This window comes from Gadus morhua, chromosome 4 (genome assembly GCF_902167405.1).
Source record: "Gadus morhua chromosome 4, gadMor3.0, whole genome shotgun sequence".
Classification (NCBI taxonomy): Eukaryota; Metazoa; Chordata; class Actinopteri; order Gadiformes; family Gadidae; genus Gadus; species Gadus morhua.
Window position 1 is genome coordinate 26,946,944 of NC_044051.1, and position 16,219 is coordinate 26,963,162.

The window sequence follows — 16,219 nt, forward strand, 5'->3', positions numbered from 1 at the left end:
GTGCTGAATAACAGGTTACTTGGTTCTATCTGCTAGATGATATGAGTGGGGTTTAACTTAGAGCAGCCGCAGTAGCTCGCAATTGGTCCACTGAGCTCCGTCGGTACTTTTAAGCACACCGAACTTGACCACTGTCAAGGAATTTGGATTTATTGCCTGATTCACGTCTTTGTTATCACTCCGTTAAAGTAGTCCGGAAAGCGTGTCCGGTTGCTAAGCGACGGGACATGGGTGTTTATTAATGACGTGTTCGCGTATCGTAGTATCCGCACGCGTCCGAGATAACTGTAAATGAGTAGGCTACTACTAGTACTTTTGCAGGCTGAACGTTAAAATACTTCTTAACTTAGAGAGATGGCAGCTGCAGTAGTTCGCAATTGGACCTTCGAGGATTCCTGGTCACTAATTCCCGTAAGACCACTCTCTCCCACCAGTCTTGGTTGCGGACTCGCATCCAAATTCCTCTTGTTTGCGGCGGAGCTGGGGGTAAATATAGAGATCTGACGAGAAATGTACGTTGCTGCGCTGTCCTCCTCCTTCTTAATTGAAGGAGCAGGCAGAGAAAAGCTCTCTCCTGCTGTGCTTTCATTAAAATCAAATTTAAAATCCCCGATAGTGATAATACATCCATTATGTCACCGCCGGTCCAGAGATGTGTCAGGTGTGCGCGAGAGACATAACGGACACTTTTGTTACTGCCATGTATACAGTACATTCGGATCACATTTTAGGAACAGATCTATGCCGCATAGAAATCTATGCGGATCAGATGTGCCATGTAAACGCGTCTACTGTTGTCCAATCTGATCTTTTGCAAATGTAATTTATCTTGAGCTAATCCAACATCTCCTTCTTGTCACATGCACAGTACACTACAGTGGCAAATGACCGTTCTACCCCTCTTATGGTACGGCCACACCAACCGCGTTGCTCGCGTTAGGGGCGTTGAAAATCGGCATTTTTGCATAGGGAACCATTGGTCTAGGCGCGGTACACGCGTTGAAGCGTTGAAGCGTTGCGGGCGTTAGGCGCGGCAGTTGCACGTAATTACGCACGTAAACGCAGTAACGCGCCCAACACACCAACGCCCGGAGTTCAGAAAATTGAACTTTCAACGCTCCAACGCGTGACGCTTAGCCGCGGTAGCCAATCAGCGTGGAGCTTGACCCGACGTCACTGGCAGAGAGTAGTGAGCTTGCACAGAAGCATACGGCCGACATCTTTCTTTATTCTGGGTGGAAATAGTAACATAGTTACGCCATTAAATGCGTTTATGGAAACATTTCTAGCGAGAAATGTGCATTTTACTTTCATAATGTTCGCTCGGTGAATGTGAAGGATGTTTGGTTTGATAGTTATGACGAAGAGGGAACGCTCCGTTCACTTGCATGGACAGAGTCTCTGGTTGCTAAGCAACCTCAACGTCTTGGCGGACTGCTTCTCTGCTGATCAACACTGCGAATGCTGGAAACACACCAGACACACCATGTGAAGTTATTTAACCCGATTATTGTTATTTATATCCGAGATTATTTAATCTAACCCGATCTAAACTCTATCACCCAAACACGGCGGCGTTTGGGTTTCCTACCTCGGACTCCAGCGCAGCCACGGCCGACATTTTTCTTTATTCTGGGTGGAAATAGTTACATAGTTACGCCATTAAATGCGTTTATGGAAACATTTTTAGCGAGAAATGTGCATTTTACTTTCATAATGTTCGCTCAGTGAATGTGAAGGATGTTTGGTTTGATAGTTATGACGAAGAGGGAACGCTCCGTTCACTTGCATGGACATGGACTCATCTAGCTGCGTTGGCGCGTTGACGCGTTGGAAGCGTTGAACCACCACACACTGGTCAAGCGTTAGTTAGGCGCCTTACTCGCGTTGTCCAACGCGAGTAACGCGGTTGGTGTGGCCGCACCATTACTCAACCATTCATGTTCCTTGTTCAGTTCACCAATTCTCAAATCATTATTTGACTATGTTGATACCAAATCAAATGTAACTTTGTTCATTCTTTGTTCATATTCATTTATTCTTCTCTCTTTTTTTTTTCAACCCTGCTGACTGTTGTTTGAACAGGTCTTCTAGTTTTGCTGAAGCCTTTAAAATGTATTAAGAGTCTTTCAATGCAGATTAAACATTGAAATTTAATATTTAAATAAAACAATGTGTTGAAAGGAAAATTGTGGCATACTGTAACTGGCATATACTCAAGCAATCCTTTCAGACATCCATACAATAGCTCATATGCCGCACTAGTCAGGCGTGGCTTTACCAACTTTAGGGTCACACTGGTGCCTTCCGTAGCAATTCAAACCCAGCGTCCACTCTCACTTCTCCTCAGAGACAACATAGGATTTCGGCGCATGCGCATATCATAACAATTTGAAGACAGAAACATTGAACATATTATAACTGTATTGATAAGAAATTGCACTGTACATTATGAGTGATATGTTGAAACTATGATCAATAGCCTAATAATGACATTAAGTAAAAAGTACATGGTGACTTGTTAAGGACTTGAAAAAGTTTGGGACTTGGACTTGGACTCGACTTGGCTTTGGTGTGACTTGGACTTGGACTCGACTTGCCTTTGCCTGTCTTGACTTGGGACTCGACTCGGACTTGACTGCTAAGACTTGGGACTTACTTGGGACTTGCTAAACAGTGACTTTGTCCCATCTCTGATAAATACATTTTATTATGTAGGTTAACCTGATAAGCATGTCGCAGGAGGGTTATTCCAAATGATACATCAGACAGATGTGTCACCTATATTAATGGTGTGAATTGATTTTGGTATGGGAATGAAGCGACCTCAGAACTTGATTTGTGTTACTGTTAATAGCTGTGTTTTTTTCCCCCAGACCTCTCCAGCACCTCCATCAAGCCCCATCAGGTCTTCACAACCGACCAAACCCTCTATTTGATTGACCTGATGCGTGGCCACCTCACCGATGGCCAAGCTGAGCTCCCCCAAACTCTGGCTGAGTTTACGGACAGAGTCAAGCAAACAAGGGGGCAACGGAAGGCCTTCTGGCAAGACATTTCCCAGAAACTTTCTGAGCATTTCTCCCTTACTTTTGACCACGAAAAGGTGTCTCGTAAGTGGGCAACATTAATAGATGCCTACAAAAGAGTGATCGATAACTCCTCAACTGGGCAGGGGACAATGAAGTTCCAATTTTATAGCCAATTTAATGAGCTTCTTGATAAGAACCATGATGTGGACTTCCCGGTAATTGGAACGGCAAAGGGGGTGACAATTGTCAGGCCGGAGGCTCCGTTAAGGGAACCTCATTCCTTAGAGAATAGGTCAGGCTCTCCGGGTGTTGTTCAGTTTAAAAATGTTCAGTTTCAGGGAAGAGTCCCATGCTGATTTTAAGAAGATGATGCAAGCCTTATTGGACAAGTAGTGAAATGGTGGATTGAAGGCATGTGTAGATACTTTTTGTTATTATTCGATATTTTTCTGTTAAATAAGATCCTGATTTTGTTGTTATTTATTTTGTAAAGTGTTTATTTATTTCATGTTTTTCAAACAAAGGGTCACAAAATGATGTAATTTTTTTATTTGAATACCGGCAAATAAGGGAAATGAATTGAAGAAATTGTTTCTTAAATGCCTGCAAAAATAACCACATGCTTCCATAATGGAAAAAACAACAAAAAAAACAACAACAACAAAATCTTCTTGAATGGGTCTTTCTTCTCCCAATGCATTTTCATTCCCCTGCCTGGGACATCCATTAGGGTGTTCATTGCATGCTCCCTCCGCCAGCCCAATGCACATGTTATGGAGGGCACAGCATGAGACGATGATCTTCACGATGACATCCAGACGGCTGTTCTGAAGATCTCCAAGCCTCCTCCATCTACATTTAAGACCTCCAAAAGCATGTTCCACCACCACTCTGCCTCTACTGACTCAATGCTCCATTGTCCCCCTTAGGGGTAACAAAGAATGGGTAGTGTCTGCAAATATAGGCACTGCCTCCAAGGAGCTTAAATTCTCCCATTGACTCCCTCCAATCTTCAAAAAAAGGGGAAACCCTCAACATGCGAGAGTCATTGACCCTCCCTGGGGGCCCGGCGAAGATGTCTATGAATCGTCCCCGGTCATCAACAATACCCTGCAATAAAACAGAGTAATAGGATTTCCTATTGAGATAGTCCCCCCCTCTCACTGGTGGCCTCTGAATTCTGATGTGGTAACCATCTATGGCACCTAGGATGTTGTGAATGCCACACTTGCGATGGAACACCACTGCATTTCCTCGCTTTTCACATTCGGAAGGCCAGATTATGAATGTGGACGCGAGCTCACAGGTGGTGTCCAACATCTCCACAATGGCATTATGGGCAACCCCTTGGGATATATCGAACTTGTCCGACAGCTCCCTGAAACAGTTTTGGTTTGACAAGTACCACAAGAACATTATCACCTTCTTGATGTCAACATTTTGTGGCCTAATAATTTCCAGCTTATCCAAGAAAAAATGGAATTGAGGTTTGGTGAGGCGAAGGTGTCGCTGGAAGGTACTGTCATCCATCTCCATCAATATTCTCCATTCAGTGCCAGTCTTCAAAACCTCAGTGGGCAAACTGAGATGGAGGATGAGGGCATCCCTTCAAAACCAAAAAAGACAACACCGATTTTAAGAACTCAAAAGGAGTGTACGGGGTTGGATGTTGCATGAGTGAAAAAGTCCACACATCCCTTTGTCTGGAAATGAGCCCCCCATAACTACTGGCACTATTGTAATCTTTATTTTTATAGCATATTATCTTTGCCTTTCTGCATTTATTTTTCTAATTGCCATTAATTGGCTATAATAAATGGCATTATCTTTTTGCTATTTGGCATGGGGTTTTGACCAAAGTGGCTTAGCCTACATAACAACCACATTATTACCCTGCAAATAGAACTAGACTACTGCATCCCACTTTAATAACAGGCTATACTGCCATTACTTTTGGGCCTATTGTTGTTACAAAAATAATGAGAAGACCAACACTCTCAATATACAAAAATTATGAACAAGGGAACACACATATACTGATATGATTTTTCTGACTCACCATATATCTTCCTGATCGTTTTCCCGCAGATATTCCAAACATCTGTCACGGTGTTGCTGGTATGCACGAATGACAAACAATATATTTCTTGCAGCTTCCATGATCCCCGACAATCAGTCAGAACCTATGTTCCACGCCAAACAGATGGTGGCGGTAATCCTCTTGGTGTGATATATACCTCTGACGAAGAAGAACTTCTAGATTCCGACCGGAGTGCACATGAACGGTCGCTGTCGGAAATACGCGTAAACGTGCGCGTCATCACTGACGAGCCGTCTCGTTATCACCAGGAGTGTGAACGCACCATTGGAACAGCAGCGGACTCGATAACGTCACCAGCTCAGCTTGTCTGTTAACTGTGCTACGGCCTCATGTAGGCATATAACTACTGAACAATATGAACAAATTATATAAAACAAAACACCAGCTTCTTTAGTTTTAAAATAGTAGGCTATATTAATATTTTGAATGAATATAAATGAAAAGTTATGCATATTCACACAGCAAGCCAGCTGTACCCTACATATAAACAATCAGCGGCTTGACAAAGATTGTATGAGATTGCCGTTTCTAAATTTTAATATATAGCATATTATTGGAGAGTAGGCTATTGATGTAAGAATTACGAACGAGCGAGAATCACACACACACACACACACACCAGAGATGGAAATTAACTTTTTTGCCCACCAGCCACTGTGGCAGGTAGATTTAAAAATCTACCAGCCACTCTTCTTTTTTACCAGCCACTTTTTATGCGCTATATATATTTTTTAAGGTATGCGTACATTTTAAACAATATCATAGTAACAATAGATAAGAAAAGTGTTTTTCATCCACATCATTTTTTCCATCAGAAGTGATTCTTACTGTAAGTAGGTGCTACCAAGGAACTGAGTTGAAAATGTTACACTCTTACCGCATATGATAAACAATACACAGGTATCTGTCATGTTAATGTCAAAGGTGTTACGATGACAAGTTTGGGGATAATGCATCTATACAAAGTATTTAATAAAAAACGAATTGACATATTAACAATAAAATAACATGCATGACTACACCATCATAAGTCAATCTAATTAGTGCCTGAATACAAATGTGTCCACAGACATGGTAACTATACATATGATAGTAAGCATTATTGGCCCTTAACACTAATATTCAGAAAAAACATTGCCTCAAAAGGCTATTGGCTTAAGCTATACAAGTAGAGGCATATACTTGAACTTGATACCCTGAACTTTTAAACGTTGCAAGCGTGCAAAAACATATATTTATTTATGTGGCATTCAGTCCAATGCTGGAAATATATCTGTGGCATTCAGTTGGCCAATGCTGTGGTAAAGTATGTAAAGTATGACCAAGTGTTTCTTTCTGTTGAATAGATAGAACCAGTGGCGTCTTTGCATTAGGGGCCAGTGGGGCACGGCCCCACCAGAGAACGCTGCCGTGCAGGGCACGATTATACTTTTCTTTTTTTTTTCAAAAATGTCATTGAGCATAAGTTAATAATACATTAATTGTTAATAATTAATTACATGTCCGCAGTTTTAATTTGATGAACGCAATTGTTGTAGTGTAGTAGTTGCGTGTGAAATAGTTCGTTGCTCCGTCTCGTCTGTTCCGCTCGGTGGGGCCCAGCCGAGATGGCCCCGTCTGCTGCAGTGTAGAAAACTGGTGCTGTTGCGCGAGCAGCGCCCGCTTCTGTTTCGGCGGTGGGGCCAGAAGTTTAGTGCCCCAAAGCTCTTCTCATTGGCTGATTTGTAGAAAGGGCGGGGTTTACGGCGGGAGCCGATCAGATCTTGCTAGCTAGCTAACGTAGTTACTGTTACAGTTAGTTACTATTACAGTAAATAACAACAAATGGACGTTTCATTCATTAAATTATGAATCGTGTTGAGTATCTGTCTCATGTGAGATTTAGCACTTGAACAAAAGTTGGAGATAAAACGTTTGGGACCACATCGCCCGACGGATTTAATCATTATTCAAGAGGGAAAGGACAAGAATAGATCGTTCAACCAGGAGTGGTTCAAGCGGAAAAAAATGCTTGTGTTTCACCTCAGCCACATAAAGGAGACCAGACAGCACTGTCCTTAAAGCACAGGTAATTACCATCTTAGCCCAAACTTACTTAAATTTTCACCCAGGATTATCCAGGTCTGAATAGGCAACCACTCTATCAGGCTAGATTCATTGTTAATTGTACAGTATGGTGGCCTGCAAACTTAATACAACTTGAACCATACTTCTTTTTTTGGTATATTGTGAGTGGTGGCTTTGTATATTGATTACTGTGTAAAGGGTGTGCGCCGTTGTGTTTTTATTGTTGCCACGTTGTTGTTTTCTTGAGTTTTGATATTGTGAGATCTTGAACGCTGCCATTTGGTGGTGCTATTGCTATAATAGCCTAATATATGTCGTCAGATTCGCATTTGAGTGATGGCATTATTCAGCTGCAATTTTGGTCCCCTCTGTCACTTGCTAGTACTGTTTTTGTTGTGATGGTAGTAATAGGCCTATGTGGTATTTCTGGATTGCGTTATAATATTTTCCTGCATGGGCCCCACCAGAGTTTCCAAACCAAAATCGCCACTGGATAGAACGTTATCAATCCCCTGTGGGAGAAATTTGTTAATGTTTGTCCCTACAATACAAGAATGGTAAAAAAAAAAAATACACAACGGTAACTGCGTAAGTCAAACCGTCCAATCTGAAGGCTCTACTTAACCATGCCCCCTACTCACTTCCACCAATGCAAAGCGAACAGAACTGAGTAGGGGGGGCGTAGCCTAACTAGTTTGTGAACGACCCAGAGAAACGCAATGCAAATTCAATGTGAACATGTACGAGGCTTTAATAAAATCCCGGACGATTTTTAAATTCCGCCACACATTTTTTAAAAGTGTCTCAAAAAGAGGGCATGTCCGGGCAAAAGAGGACGTCTGGTTACCCTATGTACGGGAAACCCATTTGATTCCTTCCTGTAACACTGTTAAATAGCGGCCCAAATTGGTGAGCGCTATCCTGGTAATTTCTCTGCGTGAGAAGTGTGGCGTGTGAGCGTGTGCATGGGTTGAATTGCGTGTGTCAAACGCCGAATGCGTGAGACTTGAGTGCCCTATTATCCCGGATGCCGGACAGTCGCAGTTCAGCAAAAGAGGCGTAGAAGAAGAAGGGGGCTGGATGTTGACAGTAATGGTTGTGGAACTGCACAGCGCCGTATAACGAATGTATTAAATATGCAAATTTGATCGGACCTTACTGGAAAGTATTACCCGACACAGTGGCGGGTGAAGTGACACAATTCAATGGGCACCATACAAATCCACCCGCAAATGGCGGGTGTTCATTTCCATCCCTGACACACACACACACACACACACACACACACACACACACACACACACACACACACACACACACACACACACACACACACACACACACACACACACACACACACACACACACACCCCCTCGACCGGGAATTCCTTTGCGATTCCTCCATCAGTGACTTATACAATATAAACAATATGACTTTCCGTACTCAACGGCAGCCATCTTAGCTACGTAGCGGAAGAGGCGGAGCCAGGCTGAGCCAAAGTCAGTGCATTTTCCACATAGCCAGCATTAAGTCATTTTGTAGGTTTTATAATTTTTATAGCTTTTTACTCTTTAGCTGCTAGGCGTAAAGAGTTCACCGTTCAAAGCGGGATGTTTATTGCGGGGGAGGAGCCGCGGCGGCAGTCGTGATCGTAATTTCCGGTTAGTGCACCACGGAGTACTCGATTTGGACAGCACTCGCATCTGAAAAATTAACGCACTGAGTGAGTACGTATCCTTTAAGTATACTCATGGAAGTACGGGTATTGGAACACGGGCCCCAGAAGCAGTGCATACTTCCGCAATCCACCAGTGCTCAGCGGCCAAGCCTGGTATTGCAGCTGTTTTAGCGGGATGTGGACCCTTTTTAATAGGTCCATGGTCCATGGTCCCTCGATTCATGTTTGCATAGGAAATTTCCTTACCTAACAAGATGACCCAGAAATACTTGGAGGAAAGGTGGTTTGAATTAAAAAAATGCTTAGGAAAGGAGCCTCGATGCATCCTTCAACCCCCCTTTGGCATAGTTTTATACCTGAGCAACCTTTATGCAAGTAAAGGAGATAGAGGTATCCCATAATCCTTTACGGCTGCAATACTTAAAAGGCCCACTATGCAACTTTTTTAGCCAAAATTACATTAAGTATGCAGGTTGAGAGTTATGCTGATGGTTCTGCATCCATTTCTGGGTCGATTGGTGGGTGTGTCATTTTCCCATGTCGCCTCTACAGTGAAAAAGCGCATATGCAACTTGATCTGTTCGGACCGGGACATTCCGGATGTGACGCAGCGGAAGTATCCTCGAAAATGTAGTCAGATTGTAGTTTCGAAAATGCTTTACGGCACAGACACACACCGGCTAGATATAAACAGCCAGTTGCGAGGCAATTGTTGCATTCATCATGGATCAATCGACTAATGGTACGGCCACACCAACAGCTCGCGTTGGATAACGTGAGTAACGCAACTAACCTGACGCTTGATCATTGTGTGTCACAAAAATTGTTCAACGCGTCCAACGCGCCTGTGGCTGCGCTAGAGTCCGAGGTAGGAAACCCCAACGCCGCCGTTTTTGGGTGCATGATAGAGTTTAGATCGGGTTAGATTAAATAATCTCGGATATAAATAACGATCTCATCTCATCTTATCGTCATCCGTTTATCCGGGGTCGGGTCGCGGGGGGAGCAGCTCAAGCAGGGGGCTCCAGACTTCCCTTTCCCGGGCCACATTGACCAGCTCTGACGGGGGGATCCCGAGGCATTCCCAGGCCAGTGTTGAGATATAATCTCTCCACCTAGTGCTGGGTCTTCCCCGAGGTCTCCTCCCCACTGGACGTGCCTGAAACACCTCCCAAGGGAGGCACCCAGTGGGCATCCTTGCCAGATGCCCGAACCACCTCAGCTGACTCCTTTCTAAGTAAAGGAGCAGCGGCTCTAATCCGAGTTCCTCACGGATGACTGAGCTTCTCACCCTATCCCGAGACGCCAGCCACCCTTCTGAGAAAACTCATCTCGGCCGCTTGTACCCGCGATCTCGTCCTTTCGGCCATCACCCAACCCTCATGACCATATGGTGAGGATAGGAACGAAGATCGACTGGTAGATCGAGAGCTTTGCCTTGCGGCTCAGCTCTCATTTCGTAACAACGGTGCGGTAAAGCGAACGCAATACCGCCCCCGCTGCTCCGATTCTCCGGCCAATCTCACGCTCCATAGTACCCTCACTCGCGAACAAGACCCCGAGGTACTTGAACTCCTTCACTTGGGCTAAGGACTCATAAATAACGATAATCGGGTTAAATAACTTCACATGGTGTGTGGTGTGTTTCCAGCATTCGTAGTGTTGATCAGCAGAGAAATAGTCCGCCAAGACGTTGAGGTTGCTTAGCAACCAGAGACTCTGTCCATGCAAGTGAACGGAGCGTTCACTCTTCGTCATAACTATCAAACCAAACATCCTTCACATTCACCGAGCGAACATTATGAAAGTAAAATGCACATTTCTCGCTAAAAGTGTTTCCATAAACGCATTTAATGGTGTAACTATGTTACTATTTCCACCCAGAATAAAGAAAGATGTCGGCCGTATGCTTCTGTGCAAGGGTCACTACTCTCTGCCAGTGACGTCGGGTCAAGCTCCACATTGATTGGCTATCGTGGCTAAGCGTCACGCGTTGGAGCGTTGAAGGTTCAATTTTCTGAACTCCGGGCGTTGGTGCTTTACGGCACAGACCCCCAAACACGGAGCCGCCTCGATATAAACACAAGTAACTAAGGGATTGTTATATTCATCATAGATCAGCCGACTAAAAAGAGACAGAGAAACCCAATGTCGGAGGAACAGAAGAAGAGAAAAGGGAGACTGACCGACAGAGAGGCCAGACACGAGTAAACGTTGGGCAAGCTTTTCAAGAATAGCGTGAACTGAAAGAAAAAGACTGCAAATCAGACGCCGACTCGGCCGTGTTGCTTTTGAAATGAAAGTACCCTTGGGTGAACTTTGTCTTCGTGGTATTCTTGATGTTGATAGTCTCTGTACAAATGTGTTTGCTCAACCATTTTGTTGTTAGCCCTGTAAAAATTGTTTTCTCGACCGTATTGTTGTGAGCCCTGTATGTTTCTAGCTTGCTTGGTTGCAACCATATAAACACCTTTGTTTCCATGGGTGTTTTGCTGTTCGTCTGTCTCGTCCCCCAGATACAGACTGAATCCCCGAATCCAGGTTCTTGTTTATTTAGATTATGTTGGCCAAACCTCTTACACTGATTGTTCTGTTCAACCTAAGATATAACAATTATAATCTAGGATATAAATTCTCCCCGTCAACTATAAAAAAGGATGGATTTGTGTTTATTGCAATACAAATACACCATTTTAAAAATGTATAACCTTGCCTACACTTTATGAACATCTACTTCGGACATGGCTCCACACATTTGCCGGCTTCTTTGAAAACAAATGCACATGGCTCGCGTAGAAGTGCATGGGGAAGGGTCGTCAACGAGTTGTTACGACAGTGTTGTGAAATATCTACTACGAAGCCGTAGGGGGCGCTGTGTAGAGAAATGTGCGTGCCAAAACCAAGAAAACAGCGAAGAAATCCCTGAAGTTGCATAGTGGGCCTTTAAAGCAACATGCCACTGATGATGTTTACAGTAAAGACGGTGAGAGAAACGGTAAAGCAGAAGAAGAGAAGAGAAGAAAATACAATTGATACAAATTCCAGAAACATTATTTGATTCCAAATGAATTCATTTATGCTGGTTACTAAGCAAACAATATTCACCGTAAAAAATAAAAGTCAGTCTTCACATTTAAGAAAGGCAGTCAATTTTAACATCTACATACATTTAGCCTCTTTTTTTTTCCATGTGAATTGGGATTCAAGTCGCTTAAAATATTCCCGTTGGCCAAGTCCGACCCAAGTGATTCTCACTGTTGACGGCAACCTGATTGAAATCAATTGGACAAGAACACATGCATCGAAAGAGCGTTTGATGTAGTAAAACGACGCTAGAGGTTAGCAATACTCGCCGTCACGCAATGACGTCGGTTAAGAAAAGTGGAGTCGAATTCATTTTAAACTAGTGATGAATTTAATGATTATTTTCCTTGATTCAGTTTGCGTCGGTCGTCGGTCAGTTTGCCAAGAAGATTCGTTCAGAATCGTTGGTTCGTTCAGTCGAGTTTCCGGTAGCGGTGAATCGATCATGGAATGCACGGTTCTCAGCTGAGTCGGTCAGACTCAGCTCCTCCCTCGTTCTCATTCTCAAATGATTGTGAAAGTTGGTCATCAATCAACACAACATTACAACTTTAATCAAACGCAGTGGGATGGGGGTGTAAGTTGATTATTGGATGTTTAACATATCAGCAAGATAATAGACTTGAGAAAGAACGAGACAGATTGACGAGACATTCAAATATTTGATTAATCTGGCATGACACAAAGTACAAAGACAGCATGCATTTACCATGTCACTGATATTGTATCGTATTATCGTACGCTCGCTCACTAAGCTCTGTTAACTTCTCGTGTTAGTCTTGAGTGCTAATTATGATTTTTGTTTTAAAATAAAAAAATAAAATGTATATACAAGGGGGTACAAACTTGTATATCTTAGATTACAAACGAATCAAAAATAATAATATAAATAATAATTGTTGCCCAGATGGCAGGAGGAGTGTAATTTAAAGATCACATATAGAGAATCATCGGGGGAATTAGTAACGTATACTTCCATGGTCGGTAAACAATGCGACTGTGCTCGCTCAGACCTCTCGCTTATGATGCTGCAATGCTAGAAAATAAGAGTATTTCTGCATCCGGCACGTCATGCACTAGGGCTTGGCTAGGCGCCCAATAAGGCAAATCTCTCCTTGATGTTGCCCAGCGCCATTGAGCAGTTTTCATAGGAATGAATGGGCGCCTTTTTTGTATCAGCTGTCCTTTCTTTAAAAGGAGACATATGCCATTTTTAAAACAGGTAAACATAGTATTTGAGTTCCAGTACCTTCCGCCATTGTACTTCAGTTTTATCAACAGCCTCTGTTAGCTTAGCTTCAGACGCTATGGATGTTAGTTTCTGCTGGTGAAGTCCCACCCACTGGCACTGCTCTAATAGGTCTGTAGCGTCAGTGGGTCCCACCCCCCTACTAGTGCTTGTAGTCTTACGAGAATCCTTCCCTCTTACACTTCCCATTTACTTCTACGCAAAAATCGTCATATTGTGTCATCTTAAACAGGAAGTGTTGGAGATCGATACAGATCTCTCCAGTCTCTCCAGAAAATAAGGGAATGATGCACAACCATTCAAAAATATGAGTGGGTTTCTAACGATACAAAGCTTAATGGAAATGGGCAAAGTTTTCCTTTAAGGAAGACGAGGTGGAAACCTTTGAAAACTTGGAAAATAAAAGAGGGAATATTTGTCCAAAGGAAAAGAGTTGTGTATTGCGTCCTATGTTTTGCTCTTAGCCATTTTACCTGTTCAGGCAGACATTGAGTCAGAAAAGCCAGGAGAACTCGACAGTTAGTAATGCAAATATTGTTACGAAAGTATGAAAAACGGCGTTCCCGAGCTCACCCGGATCAGGACAACGTCGGCGGCCTCGATGGCCACGTCGGTTCCCGTGCCGATGGCCATGCCCACGTCGGCGCGCGCCAGGGCGGGCGAGTCGTTGACCCCGTCCCCCACCATGGCCACGCAGAGCCCCTTCTCCTGCAGCTCCTGCACCTTGGCCACCTTGTGGGATGGCAGCACCTCCGCAAACACCTTCCTGATGCCCACCTGGGGGGTCCGGGGAGACACACGCACAGTCAGGGGCTCAGGGAACCAAACTGAAAGACAGACAACTAATTCAGCCATTCGAAAGAACTAACTGAAAGACAGACAGGAAGACAATTAATGCATTGATTATAAAAACTAAAGAGAGAGAGACAGGCAGATGATCAATACAACAATTAAAAAAACTGAAAGACAGACGGACAATAAGTCTGTCATGGTCCGCTCCTGATTTTCCCGTTCACCTGCCCGCCAAGCTGATCTCACCGAATTAGCTCAACCACCTTCACCAGTGCTCCCTCTATATAAATCCTCTCTCTCTCTCTCTCTCTCTCTCTCTCGAATCAGTCTCTGCCAGATCGTCTCTCGATACTCAGAGCTTTCCCGCAACTCCAGAACTGTTCCTCCAACGCTGATCCTGCCTGTTACCGAACCCTCGCCTGTATGACCACCCGCCTGTTGTCGAGTCCCTGCCGGCCTGTCTGCTCCCCTGTTCCCAGCTCCTTGCCTGCCTGCCCTCCTGATATCGACCCCTCGCCTGCCCGACTACCCGCCCGCCGACGGTACCCCCAGTCTACCTGCTTGCCTGCCGGTTCCCTAACTCTTGCCTGTCCCCGTTTACTCTGCCTGCCCGACCCTGATCATCTGTGCGATCAATAAAACCTTTGGACTGCCCTGTCACCTTTGCCAGTCTGTGCACTTGGGTTCTGCCTAACCCCCCCCCCTTTACAACGTCAAGTCAAATGAAGACAAATAATCAGACATCCACTTAAAAAATAAAGAAAGACAGGCAGACAATAATTGCTAGACATAAAAAAAATAAAGACAGACGGACAGACAAACCAATAGGAAAGTATCAATACACCCATTAAAAATGCCAAAAGCAATCCAAAACGAGACCAACCCATCCCTAACGTACTCATCTCCAAGTTTACATCTTTGCAATGCATTCAGAACGTCCATGTGTATGGATGTGTGCGTGCGTGTGTGTGTGTACATGCGTGTGCGTTCACCTGTGCGGCGATGGCCTTGGCGGTGCGCCGGTTGTCCCCGGTGATCATGACAACCTCGATGCCCATGCTCTGGAGCGTATGCATGGCCAACGCTGACTCCGCCTTGACTGTGTCGGCAATGGCCAGCATGGCGCACATGATACCTACACACACACACACACACACACACACACACACAGATGTGAGAGCGCACACACACAAAAGTTCACTGTAGAGCTTAAGAAAAACCTTCACCTGTAGGGACAGCTTTATTCTAAAATATAATACATAGAGATATATATAGTACATAGAGATACATATATATATATAGAGACACACACACACACACACACACACACACACACACACACACACACACACACACACACACACACACACACACACACACACACACACACACACACACACACACACACACACACACACAGTAGCGGGCCAGTGGGTGTAAATGAAGTAGTAAATGAAAACCAGGGTGGGAAAAAGGGTCAACCACCTCCTATGTGTTCCAGTCCGTCCAACACCTTCCACCTGTCTCTCTCTCTCTCTCTCTCAGGGCGTTCCACACTGCCAGGTGATCACACAGATTCTGCCCGTCCTCTGCTAGCCCTAGCTTCTCTTCCAACTCCAACCCCAACTTCCCCACATGTCTGTTTGCTAGCCCTCTTAAGCTAGAGCACCCCTGCCTAACGATCCCCAGGCTTGCCTCGTTAGAGGGAGGAAGACCATATATGGCTTGGGTTAGGGTTAGGGTTGCCAGACCTACCACTCCCCTCACTCCTCCCTGGCGTCTGCCACACACCCTCCACCTCAGCTCCGACCTAGAGGGAGGGGCGGTCCAGCTCCCTAGAGCAACCCTCCTGGACAGGGCCTCTGCAATCCCCTGTGCTGGGTCGTCTCTGGCTGTGTCGTCTCCGTCTCCCCCTGCGGCGTCTCCGTCTCCCACTGCGGCGTCTCCGGCTGGGGCCTTGTCTCTGGCAGCGGCGGCTTCCCGTGCGGCGGCAGCCTCGGCGGCGGCGTCCCTTTCTGCAGCTGCGTCTCTTGCGGCGGCTGCTGCGTCTCTTGAGGCGGCGGCGTCTCTTGCGGCGGCGGCGGCTGCGTCTCTTTCGGCGGCGGCGGCTGCGTCTCTTGCGGCGGCTGCGTCTCTTGCCATGGCGAGACAAACCTGCTGGGGCCCAGGACAGGGCACTGCCGCACCTGCAGCCCTGCCGACCTGACCGGCTGTC

The 16,219-nt window shown here is 45.0% G+C and overlaps 1 protein-coding gene across 5 annotated transcripts in view; it reads right to left on the reverse strand.

Moving 5' to 3' along the window:
- Positions 1-16,219, reverse strand: part of LOC115541566 (copper-transporting ATPase 2) — a 77,920-nt gene that overhangs the window by 23,825 nt on the left and 37,876 nt on the right. For all 5 annotated transcript variants that reach the window (XM_030353326.1, XM_030353323.1, XM_030353325.1 and 2 more), the window contains 2 exons: positions 14,997-15,139; positions 13,786-13,989 (listed from right to left, as the gene is read on the reverse strand). In XM_030353326.1, the coding sequence (XP_030209186.1) occupies positions 13,786-13,989; positions 14,997-15,139 (347 nt within the window). The remainder of the gene's footprint in view (positions 1-13,785; positions 13,990-14,996; positions 15,140-16,219) is intronic.